General features: G+C 41.0%; 1 protein-coding gene across 15 annotated transcripts in view; it reads right to left on the bottom strand.

Moving 5' to 3' along the window:
• cald1a (caldesmon 1a) overlaps positions 1 to 15475 on the bottom strand; it is a 64814-nt gene that overhangs the window by 10538 nt on the left and 38801 nt on the right. For 8 of the 15 annotated variants that reach the window (XR_004102509.2, XR_004102508.2, XM_031284761.2 and 5 more), the window contains exons 3-11: positions 14693 to 14830; positions 10512 to 10938; positions 10382 to 10414; positions 10065 to 10289; positions 8606 to 8721; positions 6749 to 7016; positions 4771 to 4908; positions 1385 to 1428; positions 1191 to 1269 (exon numbers count right to left, since the gene is read on the bottom strand). Coding sequence is in view for 13 of the 15 variants with exons in the window: in XM_031284761.2 (XP_031140621.1) it covers positions 1191 to 1269; positions 1385 to 1428; positions 4771 to 4908; positions 6749 to 7016; positions 8606 to 8721; positions 10065 to 10289; positions 10382 to 10414; positions 10512 to 10938; positions 14693 to 14830 (1468 nt within the window). In the remaining 2 variants the exon portion in view is untranslated. The remainder of the gene's footprint in view (positions 1 to 1190; positions 1270 to 1384; positions 1429 to 4770; positions 4909 to 6748; positions 7017 to 8605; positions 8722 to 10064; positions 10290 to 10381; positions 10415 to 10511; positions 10939 to 14692; positions 14831 to 15475) is intronic. The other 7 variants (XM_035995936.1, XM_031284758.2, XM_031284760.2 and 4 more) reach the window with 5 other exon arrangements.

Genomic DNA, 15475 nt, shown 5'->3' with positions numbered 1-15475 from the left:
TTTACAAAAGCTTGCAGGTAGGCGATGTTAATGTGAAACCTGAGCCAGGTATGCTTCATCGTACCTTAGAAGCTTTTTTTGCAGCTGGTGGTGCGTTGGTTGCCTTGTTGGTCCTCACTAGAAATCTCTCCATTTTGTTTGGTTTTGAAATAATGTGGATGTGGATTAATTGTGTTTTCAATAAAGTTGAGATGATGTAACGATGTGTGCGTGTGTGCAGCCTGGACACGGAGTGGTGTGTGTCTCCTCTCTGCTCTGACTGCAGGCTGGGACTGCTGCGCGAAGCTACTGAGAGACTGACCGCCTGTGAGGGCTTTTGGACAGGGGAGGGGCTCACGGCAGCACCTGCTGCTCGTTGAGCACATAACTGCAGAGTGATACGTGCTTTCGAGTCTCCAAACACCACAAAAGTCTCCAATAACACCAGTAAAAGTTGCTAGATTTGTCGCTAGTCGCTTTTAACAAAAAAGTCGCCAGGAGGATGATTTGTTTTACAGTGCGGAGGCTCCACACAGAGCTTTCTCCGTAACCTACAAAAGTGTCCTGATGTTTATACTTGTGCACTGGTGTGTGCGTGAGCCAGCGTGTGTGTGTGTGTGTGTGTGTGTGTGGTAGAGGGAGAAGTGAGAGAGTGACGGCGTTTAGCTTTAGAGCGAGTACCGACTCTAGAGTCATAGTGAGAGAAACAAAGTGTCTCCCCTGTTCTTTCTGACCACGGTGGGAAATCTGGAGCAGGAAAAGTTAATTATCTCCTTGATTTCATGTTGTTGATGGAGAAGGAGAACCAGGAAATGAGTCGGGGAGGAAATGCAACGCTAACCAGCCACGACCGAACAGCGTGCGTCGCCGCGACGTGTAGTTACATTACGTGATTTTTTTTTTTCCTCCCATCCTGTAGCCTACTCGCGCCCCCCCAGGAGAGTGTCTGCGCCCCCCCAGGGGGGCGGGCCCCACCGGTTGAGAACCACTGTGTTATAATAACTGATGTTTTTTCATTTGGTTTTATATATGTGTTCCTGCTAGAAGTCTTGTTATATTTTTGACAGCTGTGTTTTATAATCCCAAATGGGATAGGGCAACCATTTTGCATGACACGGAAATTAAAACTTAGTAATTACAGTGTCATGTGTCACCCATTATGATGCCACACTGCTGCCTATTTGTGATTATACAGTTGAATAAATGCTTACCTGAGCAGCGGAGGTGTACTGCTCCAGCCTGTTGTCTATCTTGGACACCACAGGAGAATGAGATGCCTTCATAGTGCTGCTGGGCAGAGCAAATAGTAGTTAGCATACACAGCATGGGACCACTTTGGATATTATACACAGTGTGGTCAACCATCTTTAGTTGCTTACATGCTCCACTAAAAGTATGTTTTTACCTCTTCTGTGCCGACTTGTTCAGGAACTCTGCTCTCTCTCCAATCTGATGAGAAATTTATGAATTTAGTTATTAGAGCTCTAGGTTAATAATTATTGCAGTGATGTTCCACACATGCATACATCGCTGCAACACAGTTTCCTTCACTCTTCAGTAGCCTTAGATCAAATGTTAAACCTAACATTTTGATTTCCATGCTTCTATTGTGTCTTTATTGTTTGTATGAGTAGTTTCAGTGTAAACCCCATTCCTGACTTGAGTCTAGAAGTCAATATGTACAGTAGACACCCACGTGCTAACTGGTCCTTAGGTGGTTCATAACTTAAATAATTTCCCATAATTGGACTACAACAGACGGTGGATATCTCATCCTGTCTCTTTTCTCCTGACAAGCAACACACAATGTAACAGATTGTTCCCTCTGTGTGCAAAATACTCTGAAAGACATGCACACACACACACACACACACACACAGAAAAAAACACAGCAAGTTTTTTTTTCCTATCTGCTGTTGGACTGTGGGAATCTCAGAGGATTGTTTATGGTACAACGCATGTGTTTCTTAGGCGCTCACAAAAAATTGTTAAGCGGACAAAAGAAGAAACTGCAGAAAAAGCTCCCTCCCCCTCCCCCTGTGAAAAAGGACCTTGTGCTACCGAAATGTGGGAGTTCCCAAAATACTCCCCGACAGGAAATACCCCATTCTCAGATGCGTTTTAAAGAGCCGTAGCCATTCGAACGCAGTTACAGTAATCCTGTTAACCCTAACTGCTTTCCTGCATCCCAGCAGCCTGTCGCTCTGTCCTTCTCTCGCAGAGAACACTGTACTTTATCTATACTGTAGTGCAGAGCCGGTTATGCTGGTTTACTGCTGATAATGTGTAGGCGAGCTCATAGGACTGTGTGTTCCACTGGGAAGTGATAGTGTGGCATATTTCTCTAGGTTTCAAAGAACTGCAGGAGCTGGGAATACAAATACATTTAGGTGAGAAATAGAAAAAACTGATCAAGCAGCAGTTTATATTTGGCACTAGCAACATAAGACAGGTATGAGTCCATTTTAATGTGTTCTTTCCACTTGTGTGACACATGCGACTATTACAACACTCCATATTGTGTGCTATGGTAACCAAAATACCCTTAAAGCTGTACTTATCAATATTTTGTATCAACAATGAGTCAAATGACTATGTGCAATGTGACAGGTGTTGCTCGCAGTAATAAACCCACAGAGAATTATCACCCAACTCTGCAGTTCCCCTCAGCTTTTCTTTTTTTTTTTTTTTTAAAGCATCTCTTTACTCATTGTTTTTGTTTTACTAAACCACAACTTTACTGTTTTAGTAAATTCTCATCATTTTTATTAACTCCTGTTTCCAACTGCAGCAGGCAGCTGTTTGCAACGAAAAAGCTCTGATAAACCGACTGTAAACTAGCTGCCCAGCACCAAATGGCAGAAGTTAGTGAGGAGCTAGCTGGTGAACACCGTGGAGCATATAGAAGCTAAAGAGCCAGCAGATATTTAACTCCGAAGTTGGTGAAGAACAAAACAGAGCTAAAAGGAGAGTGAATATTGGATTTGCATTCACCAAGTGGCCAGAAACACTACTCCATCACTTACCAATTTAATCAGGTCAATATTTGAAAGACCTGCATAAAAAGTGACTTTTCCTTATTTTATGGTTGTCATATACATGAAATTTACCTTAAACAATTATATCAGATGTGAAAAGATTTCCCTGTTTGATGTAGAGTATGATGGAAAAAACAAATCCAACGTTGTAAGACAAAACATATACTGCAACTGTATGATGACATGGTAATACAGTTTCATATAGACTATTACACTGCAAAGCAACAATTCATACACAACACAGTGTGTAGTGTATGAAAAAGTAAAAAAGCCAGATGCCTACACACACACACGCTGCACCTACAGTGAACATCACCACAAAGTAAAGCTGTGTCTGTGAGGCCAGTGCAGTAGGGTGGAGAATTACAGGTCATTTCAATCAGTTTCAATCAGAACATTATTTACAAGACTGACCACAAACAAAGAAAACACTGGATTCCAGTACGATCAGAGCTCACACACCATTAGAGCTGAGCTTTGAGTCTGGAGTCTCACCGGGACGGGCCAGATGGATATTACTGCTAACTGTCACTAATTAGATTTTCTCCACTGGTTGAAAATCCCCCTTGATTTTCAGTGTGTGGGAGTTGGCTTTTGGCAACACTGTAAAAATTTATTCACATTTGAGTTGATTAAACGTTCCTTCGCCGTGACAAACATTTATCTTTAAAGGAGTTGGGGAGGGGCACGCACAGGGTTTATTCAGGCTGCTTTTCCTAGTGAGGTGTTTTTGTGACAAACAGGTTAACATGTCAGCAGAATTTTAAAGTAAAATAAAAAAAAAAAACTTGCCAGTAGCTGACTCTTTTTACATTTCTCTTTGTATTGTTCTTCCTATTTCTGAACACCTTCATCTCAGTCAGATAACACTTCATGCAGAGAGCTGAAATAGGTGAGAAGGCCAGATGCGGGTCATCTGGCACTTAATCTTGCCAACATTTTTGAATGTTTAGCTTGAGCTTTGCAGCACTGCCGGATGAGTGGGATTTGCAGGTTTTGGAGAACCATTATATTGAGTCCATTATGCTGACAACTGTACTGAATGGGATACAAATACAGACATAAAAATACAACACAGGCAAAGTGTATGTGCTGCAATATTCAGTATCTAAATAGTTTGGAGTGTCATGTCTTTTTTTATTTATTAAACAACATGAACTGCAATCATTAGCATTTCTGGCTAACTAGCTTACAGCCTACAGCAGTAACAAACTGGCTACTTCCAAAGCCAAGAAGCATTTAATTAGCTAGCTACATTAACTTGAGGTGGCTACAGGTTATGTTAAATAATAGTTTACGCACATAACTGTTATACTACTATAATCAGAGCGTAGGGTAATGTTAGCAGTTCTGTCCTGGTCTTTATTTGATTTGGGGAAGTTTAGCAGCCAAGCAGGGTTACACTAAAACAAAGTAACAGATATTTTTCCTTATCAAACTTATAATACTAAGACTAACTAGGTCTAAAATGCAATAAAAGAACAATGCTGGATCTTTATTTTTAAGTCTTCTAAGTTAACTTTTTGCCAGGAACATGTCTCATCTCTCTTAGCACAATAATGAATATCATGTACTGTATGTTGCCGTCTGAATCAAGAACTCATTGAAGAATTACTTAGAATTTTGACTGCATAAGTGCCGTGCAAAGACTTCATATATATATATATATATATATATATATATATATATATATATACATATATATATACTGCACTGACATTCTCCTTTGCAAGGTTAAAAATGGCGGACCAACCTTCAAAGAGGAGCCTCGAGGGCTAACACACTTGAAGGGTCTGCCTTCCCCGTCCATAGTGTCTTCCACCTTCTGTCTCTTCTCAGCTGCCTCTGCCCTCCTCCTTTCAATCTCCTCCTTCATCTTCCTCTTCTCCTCCTGAGGAAAGAGATGTGTTTAAAGTTGGGGCAGTTCAGCAGAGGCACATTTGAGCACAATACTAGAAAGAAATTAACTAGCAATCCTTGATATCCTTCATTTTTTTTCTTTTGCAGTTGGAGTTGACAGGGAACTTCCTGTTCATTTCATTGGACCATATGTAGGTGGCTGGGTATAAGTTCAATGACTTTGACATGATTTATGGGTAATTATATTGAATAGCATATGCCACCAACATGATAGACAACCAACAATCAGGGATACAGCCGACCCAGACAAAAGATATGTGCCACTTTTTAATTGATTTGCTTACTTTATCTAATGAAGTTGGTCAGGAACAAATTCAATTACTCAGAGCAAATTCTTATTTACAGTGATTGCCTGCCTCAGTTTTGGAAAGCTTGAGACATGCGGACTATCAACAGTTTTGTTTAACAATTAATGTATGAATCATTTGTAGTGTATTCAGAAGAGGGCTGGTGCTTGGCAGTATATCAGCCCTTTCCAGCAGCCTTGTCTTGGTTAATTAGTCTCTCTGTATCTCTGGGACATCTTTTAATTACAAACCAAAAGGCCTCATTAACATTACACAAGAGGAGAAGAATGGGGGCAGATAGCGGGAGACGACCCGCCACGTTCAGAGCCAAGATCAACAAAGAAGACCAGTCAGGGTAAGAGTGAGAATGCAAGGGCCTCAAAGCGAGCGCATGAAAGGGAAAATGGACGACATTGCGTGGTTGAATACAGATGTGAACACATAGGAAGGAGGAGGTTATCACATTTGAGATACATAAGGATGAGGTCGTTTTAGGAGGAAGAAGGAATGACATGCATGAGTTACGAGTCGGGGACCCAAATAGCTTGAGTCGTGATAACAGTGAAGTATGGCGAGATAACGTCAGCGCGGTGCTAGTATGAGTGTGATGCATGGGTTTCAGCTCACACAGGTGTAAAAGCTAAATCAACATGGAAATGGTGGTGTGGAAAACAAGGAACTACAAGAAATAAAAGGAATACATGAGACAAATAAGCTTAAAATCAAATGTAATTTTGAGCAAAAAACACATATAACTCAAAGTTTAATTTAGTTTTTCCACAGTGACAGCACCCTGCTAACTGGCTTTCACTATGAAGTGGAAAGCCAGTTAAAATGAAATAGACTGTCCAAATTAAATAGACACTTAACAACATGATGAAGTGTTACATTGTTGTAAAGGGACAGATGTCTTAACCAGCACTATATGTGCTTGTTGAAAAAGTTGTGTGTTACCATTAGTAGGCTATACAGCGTTATGTGCACCAGTTAGCATCGTGAATTGACAGCATGGCTCCTAGCAACGCCAGCTCTCAGATGTCAGTCAACAGCTGCTATAGGAAACACCTGAAGCTTCATGTTGTTTCCCCAAATATGTAAAAAAACGTTTTTTAATCCTTGTGTACAAGGGTTGAAGGAAACTGAGACACTCAAGAGGGTAAAGTTTAAAAAGCCTTTAGTATATTGTTGGCTAAATCATTAAAACATGACAACGCGTTTTGGCCATTTAGGGCATCAGGGCAAGTATAAAAAAAACTCCTCACACCTGAGCAGCAATCTATGCAGACTGCATTGTGACTGACATTTTTATCCTTTTTTAATGCATGTGATACTGTGCACAATAGCCCCAGTATCACTGTAGTATATACACAAAAAAGTGAGGAAAATTCAAATTTCAGTTCGACTTTAACAAATCATAAAAAAGAATGGATAAAAAGGAGAACAGAAAAATTGACAGACAGAGCTAAAGTGATCACACGGCATCCATAAAGTGACAAAAAAAACACATTCCCCTCTCTCCCCTACCTCCTCTCTGGCTTTTCTCTCCGCCTCCTCCTGCTTCTTCTGCCTCTCCTCCTCCTCCAGAACCTTCCTTCTCTCCTCCCTCTTTCTCTTCAGCTCCTCCAGTTCGGCTTCGGCCTCCTGCTGCTTCTGCCTCATCCTCTCAAACTCCTCGCTCTCAGCGTCATCGCGGCGACGCTTCAGCTCCTCCAGCTTGCGCTCTGCCTCCAAGTGGGCAGCGTCGTCCTGGTCGTCTCCTGCGGACATCTCAGGGGACCGCACACTGCCGCGACTGGGACACACACACAAACACGGGTCAGAGCACACATGCAGGTCACAACAGAAACAAAAACTGAGGAGGTAGGACGCAAAGCTGGTTGACATTCAGGTCAACACTTGACATATGATACAAACTGAATATTTAAACATACACTCAAAGAATGTTTCTCTTTCCTGACAAGCAAACACATATAGACAAAAACAAATGTGCACACATACAAATACCAACAATCACCTTCGCTGAGATAATGTTCCAGCACATCTCAAGTTTCATCCAGTGTTTCACGCTGGGGATTAACTGCAGGTGACCCATGTCTAAAACACACTACTGCTCTGCTATGGCTGACTGATGAACACAAACAGCTTGTTTGCTTGAAAATCTGATTCAGACATGCTTTTCAATTATTGTGCAGATGCCTTAGGCAATATTTGTTGTTTGTCCTGTTTCAGTTTTCTTTCATTTTGTAATGTTTCAATGGTAATGGGATTCTGTATTTTATGTGCCGCAGAACAGGAACCTGCTGTAAACAAGTTTTCTCAGGCCAGTTTAAATGTAACACGTTTAATGTTACTTATAATATTTTTCTGTATAATAATAGAAATTAAAAAATGAATGCAATACTTCCATGCTTTTATACCAGCCTGAGATAAATGTCAGACTGCGACATCAGTAAGTTCCTGTCTGATTAAACTGCCTCTGTTCAGCATGTGCTCACACTGTGAAGTGTTATAACAAATATAAAGATTTTTTTCTTCCATCATTTTCAGAGTAAGTATAGTATAATTCAGTAAATGCAGGACTAAACTTTGTTTAAATTGGATGCTATCAATCATTTCCCAATCAAATATGTGTGTTTTCCTCACACTTCGGGATTTCTTATTTTGGAAAGAAACCGTGAGCTTTGGTTGTTTCTGTTTTCTGTTTGGTTTTGTGTTTGGTGGCTTGATCTGCTCAACTGACCTTTGTGTCAAGAATATTAAGTTACTGCAGTAACTTTCCACAACTGGCCAAGTGTAGACAGGCACTGATATATCAGTATACTGTCGTAATTATCCAATATCAGCTTCATTAAGCAGTAATGTTATTTCTTCATTATAATGTTTTACTGCCAATATTGGGACAATTAGGGGAGGGGAATTTCTGTATGTATTAGGTTCAAAATAAAAGCTGCATGCCTTTAAAAACAAACAAAAAACAACTATTATTTTAATCATGACTGAATAATGCAAGTTATTTTTCATCTACATTTATGTAGAATAATGCAAGTTATTTTTCATCTACATTTATGTAGGAAAATATTGTTTATTGGGTAAAAAGATCCATATTTGTGCATCCCCAGTAAATAGAAGAACATATGTGGAATTAGATCAAATAAACTGTTTTGATTCTTAATATTTCAGCAATAAAGCACAGACTAGTTAAATTCAGGGAATTATTTTTGATTTTTCAGCCACACATTCTTAACTGGCATGACCTTTGCTGAAAATGGGGTTTCTTGAATAATTCATCACACCTGGCTATCCCCGATCTAGCCTCAGTGGAAACCAGGTGGTCACTTGGTGTGTGTGTGTGTGTGTGTGTGTGTTGTTGTGTCTGCGTACCTGAGGGTCCTCTCAGGTTTCCTGTGCTGTTTGAGAGCCGCCTCCTCCTCGTGCAGCCCTCCGTTCAGCTTCCTCTGCTCCTCCCTCTCCACCCTGGCCCTGCCGCTCTCATTTTCCTGCAAAGAAACAACCAGGGGGGGACAGTGAGCAAAGATGTGATTGGTGGGTAGGCTGAATGGGCGGAGTCTGCCATGTGACATCACGGGATGTCAAATGAGAAACGAGAGCACACCCCAAACAAAATAACACAGAACATCACATAACACAGCGTCCACTCCAGAATTACTACTGAGACAGGATTATCTAACGTGTGATCAGCGTGGGAGTGTCTCCAGCTGTATATTTTCTATCTCTGACCATCATCAAAAAGTGTTTTCAATTATAATCATTATGTGTCCAAGCCCAATATGTACACCGCCAGTCAAGTTTTTAAAGCACCATATATGATTAACCTGTAGCACAGAGGGTACATCTGTCTTACTGTTGATGCTGTCTAGCACAGTCTATGCATTTTTACCATAATAAAGGCTGAGCCGGTGGGCCTTTTCAGCACACCTGTCTTTAATAAAGCACTCGTTAAGACTCTCTTTACGACATGCCAGCCTGCCCATTAATATGTACTTAGTGTAATTAGGTCTTTGCAATAATCTGAGATTTAGCGGGCACATGTCAGCTCAAAAAAAGTGAGAAAAAAAAAAAAAATCACACTATTATTATTCGATGGGAAAAAGAAATGTCACAAGAAGTTTATCTCAACAGGGAAAGTGTCAAGAAACATGATGTGTCTTTGAGCTCCGTTGTTTACACCATCAAAGGCATCTTGAAACTGAGAGGAGCTCTCGTCGAAAGCTTGGAGTTAAAAAACATACTGAGCTGCTGCAAGTGAAAAATATATTGTGGACAAGATGGGTGGGATTTAGTAGTTCAATTCCCATTTACTATTTCTAATTTTAGGGGTTCTGAAATGAAAACAATCGTAGCCTGGTCTAGAACATTTGACTGGAAGTATACAAATGATAAGATGCCTCAGTGATATCCTTATAATATCCTCTTACAGTAAACACACTGATTCTTTTAAATTACATTATGTTCCCCCTTCTGCAGTGAGTTTTTGGAGTGGAGTCAGTGTAATAAGTGTTGCTGCTCTCATAGCTGAGGTGGAAGACATGCAGAAAAGCACTGTGACCACTAAAACGTAGGCTCAGTTACCGCCAGTTTGCAAATGGTGCAACCCACACTGTGACGACATGGGGTGTCTGGGTAATTTCAGCGTCTGGCTCCGACGTAAATCACAAAGTCAACAAGATAGCCTCATTAAAATAAGGTTTGATGGTTTAATATGGAAAGATTCTTGTTTACATATCTCCTTAAAGATACATCAAGACACTGAAGTTACCCAGAGAGATTGTCTGTGCTGTGCACCACACCTCTACTAAAAAGCTTACCACATGAATGATACCTTATTATCCTCTGAGTGCAGTATCTCAGATACCTCATTGTCCTCTTCAGTGTCATTTCTGAGAGTCATAGACTTATTCTCTGATGAATAATCTACATAATCATCCTCGGGTACCTCCTCAGCCTCCTCTGATGTTACTGCATCTTCCTCAGCCTTTGAATTTGTTGACTTGGCCTGGTTTGAAATCTCACTGACTACTGAATGTGTTTCTTCTTCAGCGGGTTCCTATGAAAAAGGTTTATAGCAGTTCTTTGAAGGAAAGAGCAGTGACTGACTCAAGGATGTGCATTCAGAAGTCAATAAATCAATGACCATACCTTGTTTTGAATTTTAGGTTCTTCGGTTGATTCCTACAGAAACAAGCATTACATTTGCTGGGACTGTCAGCTACAAAAAACACAATAAACGGCTGAAATAAACGAACAAAAATGACCACAGGTGACTCACCTGTTCCCTCAAGTAAGACCTTCTCGGTTTGTCCTCCACCACCTCCACTTTCTGCTCCTCCTCTTCATCTACACCCTCATCTGCTTCCTCTTCACCCTCAGGAGCAGCCTCTTCTTCCTCTTGCTCCTTCTCCTCTCTCCTTGAGCTGTACGTCTCCGTCTTCTCCTCTTCATCCTCATTGTCACGGTAACGACCCCTACGCCAGGAGGATGGCCTCTCCTCTTCTGCGTTGTTTTTCTCCATTGCGACGCTGTCGTCACCCTCTGTTGCAGTGGTGTCCAGCTCCTTTTGTCTTTCCAGCGCCTCCTGCATGCGTCTCTGCCGTCTCTCCTCGCGTTTGGCCATGCGATCCAGCAGGGCCTGGTCCTCGTCGTCTCCAGCGCCTCCTCCTCCATAAGAGCTGCTCACAGACACTGTCTCTGTCACACTAGGAGGAGCAAGAGGAGACAAACATTTACTGTGTGGTCTTTTGTTAAAGAGGAAGAAGCCTGAAGCTGAAGCTGTTAAACTGCATGCATATTATCATCCCCTGTTACCATTGAGATACTCTTGATCAAGGCCTATAACCTCTAAGTTTCATAGCTGTTAAGTGGCAAGATACTTGTGTTTTTCATTTTAAGAAGTTCTTGGGTTTAGATGTGAGTAACTGAAGTACAGGTGATACTGAATGAGCATAAGCTTGGCGCCTTGACAAGGACAAAACAAAACAGCAAAAGAACAGTGCTAAATTGACTTACTTGGGGCTAGATCTCTAACATGATGCACAATGGAAACTACAGAAAAGCCATACATTTCCAAAACTTAACAAAAGCATAAGCCAAGTACAGTTTCTTGAAATGTTTAGGACATGGTCAACAGCATAACTGTGACTTACACTGGCCACTGATACAAAAAAACTGCTAAAAGAGCATGAATGCTCAAGCAAACCTTTGCAAAAGAAACAAAATGAAATCCTAAATTTACAGAGTCGCTGCCACATCAGTCAGCCCCTTTAGCCAGTATGTGGAGAATGGCTGTATTGACATGTCTCCACCACAGATATTCTAAAAAAGAAACTATTGGTCAGGCCTTAAAATAAACAGAAAACTAGTGAATATCTCTTGGATTTCATGCCTGGAGTTAAACATTTTTAACCTTGATTCAATAGTTCTTTTGTATGCAAGAGGAAAAGTCAAGAAATTACCAAAGCCAGAATAATTCATCCTCTGGGGAACATGAAAGTCTGTACAAGATTTCAGGACAATCCATCAAATAGTTGTTGTTACTGTATATGTAAGTATGGGCCAAAGTGGTGGACCGACTGCAAGGCTAAAAACCTATGTGTTTATTATATATCTCTTTCAACCCACCAAATACCAACAGTATTTGTAATCCACCTCACTCCAAATAGCATGATTCAAAATATTCTGACATAAAAGTCTGGCAAACATTATCCTTGCATCTACACAATTGACAATGGCTTGTCAACACTAGGTCCTGTCTCAGCATCCCCATGCACAATCCCCTTGTTGTTTTATTGGCCCAGGATGTATCTCTGAGCTCATAGAGAGGAAACATTCATGTCCACAAAGCGGTGACTGTGTTGCTCGATGTCAGAGCAGCCCACCACTTCCACTGAAGCCAAGAAGATTGATCGCATAGCCTCAAAAACGGCATAGAAACAGATAGTTAGCCCCTTTGTTCCTATGGCAGTCCTTCTGATGGATAGGTATGAGATCATGAGTTGGTTGCCATGTTGACAGCTGGGACTGGGTAGAGAGTGGAGTTCAATTCTTGCATAAGTTGACTTAAATGTATAACAAAATAATGAAATGGTTTGAAAAAGCCATTCCATCATACAACACCTGACAATGTTACAAGTGTATGTAATGTCTAATGTAGTGTTTTTACGCTCTAACGTAAGCTAATATAGCATGTCTAGCTAACTAGCTTACTACAGTAATAACTAAGTGTTCCAATGCTTCTGGGGTTAAACAAAAAGCCCTGTTCACTAGTGCATCCACTGTGCAGCTGTTCCTGGATGCTATCAGATTTGAGCTATAACGTTAGAATCTGGTCTGGGATTTATTGGATTTGGGGAAATTTGAAACTCCAGCAAAGCACAGCTTATGTTACTTGGAGATACCTGACATAGTATTTTCCAAACACATTGGTTAGTCTTTACACTAAAAGCCATTTCTATTGTAAAATTAAAAATGGAAACACACTGTTTGAAAATACAAACAAGCACGTAAGCTAAGCAGCCAAATAGGGTTAAGTTAGAACAAGTACACAGGTATTTTTATAAGTTTTATGAGTTTTCCTTCAATTAAAAAAAAAAATCTCATCCACACAAGCAAGGTTTATAAAAAACCTCAGTCCACATGAAAAACGTAAAAACGCGCTATCAAGTGCTGTCAAGAGCATGTCAAACCAACAGGTGGCGATATAACCCTAACCGTTAAGCTATGTTGGCCAATCAGAAGCCTGAAGTTCCCGTAGAGGTCCGACCGGGTCTCATCCGTCTCGTCCAAAATCGGCGACGATGGCGGCAAGTTCTCTGTCGTGGGAGTGTAGTCATAAGCAGTGAGTTGCGGAGTAATGCATTCTGACACCTCTGTTCCGCAATATAATGGGAGAACTGTGCGCATTTATCTGTATATATGTAACAAGCCCGGTTAGCAGTTATTAGCAGCAATATCTTAACTACGTCTGCTATTGCAGAGATTCGTGTCATGTAGCTAAACAAAGGTGACAGCGGCGCACAATCTGATGTCAAACAAAGGAGACAACAGTGCTCACTCCGACGTCACAAGCCAAAGTCACCGTTTTCACCGGCTGCCCAACACCAATGCAACCGGAGTTTCTAAAAATCTTCACCCTGGCAGGAGTTTTCAAAAAGGTTTGGTTTCAGTGAGCTGATACTGCGTTTGCGTGTGGACCTAACCGTATAGAAAAAGCTGTGGTTTTGAAAATACCTGTGTTTGTATGGACAGGGTTTTAGTCTTTTAGCACAATATCAAGTGTAGCCATGAAGTGCATATTTAAAAACTTTCTCATTTTCAAAAGATTAAAAAGTCACCTGGAAACCGAGTTTAAACAAACTTGTGGAGCTAACGTTAGCTAGCTAGCTACAACTAATAAATTAGCCAGAAACTGTTGTTATTACAGCTAGCAAACTCTACAATTGCCAGCTAGAAATGATAAGACTGGTTTTGTTTACTTCTGTCTGGAATCAAAGCCAGTTTTACCATTAATTTTGAGCTGTAAATGACCACCATTATTATTGTTGTTACTACTACTATAAAAGCAAAAACAAAAAGACATGCATAGCAACAGTAGCTGAGGCTATGTTTAGACGGAAACGATCTGAAGAGAAAACGCAAAAGTGGCATTGCGTTCTCACTTTTTATTCCGCGTTTAGACAAGCATTATGGGGGGGAAATCTGCGTGCATATGGTGACGCAAAAGTGTGTGAAATGTGATCCACCAAGTCTGCGCGCCTGCGTAGAACCTTCCTTCTACTTGTCTCCCTCTCCTCCTCCTCTCTCCCTCTCCTCTCCCTAGTAGCGCTAAGCGAACAACAAAAGCTGACAATTTTGTCTGGACAGACGAGGAGGTGGAGTTATTGCTCCAAACAATGCACACACAGACACACACACACGCACGCACACACCCACACACCCACACAGCGTTTTTACCTTTTAGACGGGAACGCAACGGTGGAGTGTTTTTAAGATTTCCACTCTGGAGGGTGGTTTCAGTTTTTTGCGTTTTTAAGCCCCAAAAATGCCGTCGCCGTCTAAACGAAAGGTACATCTGATAAAATATTTTGTTGTTTTCACCCGCGAGCGTATTCGTGTAAACAGAGCCTGAGAGCTTAGCGAATGGTCAATTGTTTTGTGAAAGAATAAAACAATTGACCGTTCCCACTTTCCAGAAGGCTTCAAATAATCTCCAACCCTACAATATACTGTTTTGTTTTTACAGCAGAGGTTGTGAAATAAATTTTGGTGATATTCTTCTTAGTTGTCCTGAATTTTTTTCAAACATCATAAAGAATTTAACAGGGCGTGATGAGATAACAGTGACATTTTGTTCTCTCCCTCTTTCCCTGCTGCTCTTCTGCCCCTTAAGCTAGACCAAAAATTGGGAACAAAACAGTCGGCTGCAGACTTTATATTTGTCGCAGACAGTGTCACCTGTGGCTGTTGGTCATGACCAGACTGTCTGGCTGTCCGCTTGGCTCCTCACCCTCCCTGCCCTTCATCCTCTCCTGGCGTGCCCTGCGCCTTCTCTCACGGGCCACCTCCTCCTCGTCATCATCATTCTTCGCCAACCTGAGGAAGACAAAAGAAGAGAGATAGAATGGGTGAGGACACAAACAGAGACCTTTTTTTTCAGCTTCAACCTTAAACCCTTCACCCCCTTCTGCCCTTCCTCAATTTATCTTTACGGTTAGAAACTTCAAAGTGAACGATTCTTTAAATTGGACTGTAATCATCACATTGACCAAATCTGGTGGATTTAACCAAAGCTTTTTTTTTCTTCTTCTCTCCTATCAGACTGACCTGTCAGCTGTGCAACAACCAATACTTCTTATCGTGGAAGCAGTTTTCACGAGCTGATAAAACCTCAGCCTGGAGACATGGCTTGGCTGAGGATAAGAGAGAGCCAGAGAAACAGTTCTGGGCCCACAGCTTGTACTGGTCTGGTAAGTGTTGGAACAGAGCTTACTGTATGTACTGCAAAACAACCACTAGCCTTAAAAGTTTATATTTCTACAAGGAATTTAATACCATATTAAATCTGGAAATCACATTTTTCTTGGGTTAATAAAATCTTGTGTCATAACAACTTGGATATGGGTGGAGTGAGCTTTCTTTTAAAGATACTGCCTCTTGTTAAATACATTCTAGAAACAATCTCAGTTTAGCTGAGACACTCATGTCAGCACTTTCCCAGTTAAAAGGAATAGTTTGTCA

Source organism: Sander lucioperca, chromosome 20 (genome assembly GCF_008315115.2).
Source record: "Sander lucioperca isolate FBNREF2018 chromosome 20, SLUC_FBN_1.2, whole genome shotgun sequence".
In the NCBI taxonomy this organism is placed as follows: domain Eukaryota; kingdom Metazoa; phylum Chordata; class Actinopteri; order Perciformes; family Percidae; genus Sander; species Sander lucioperca.
Note: the sequence above shows the minus strand (reverse complement) of the source record. Positions and strands in the feature narration are given on the sequence as shown.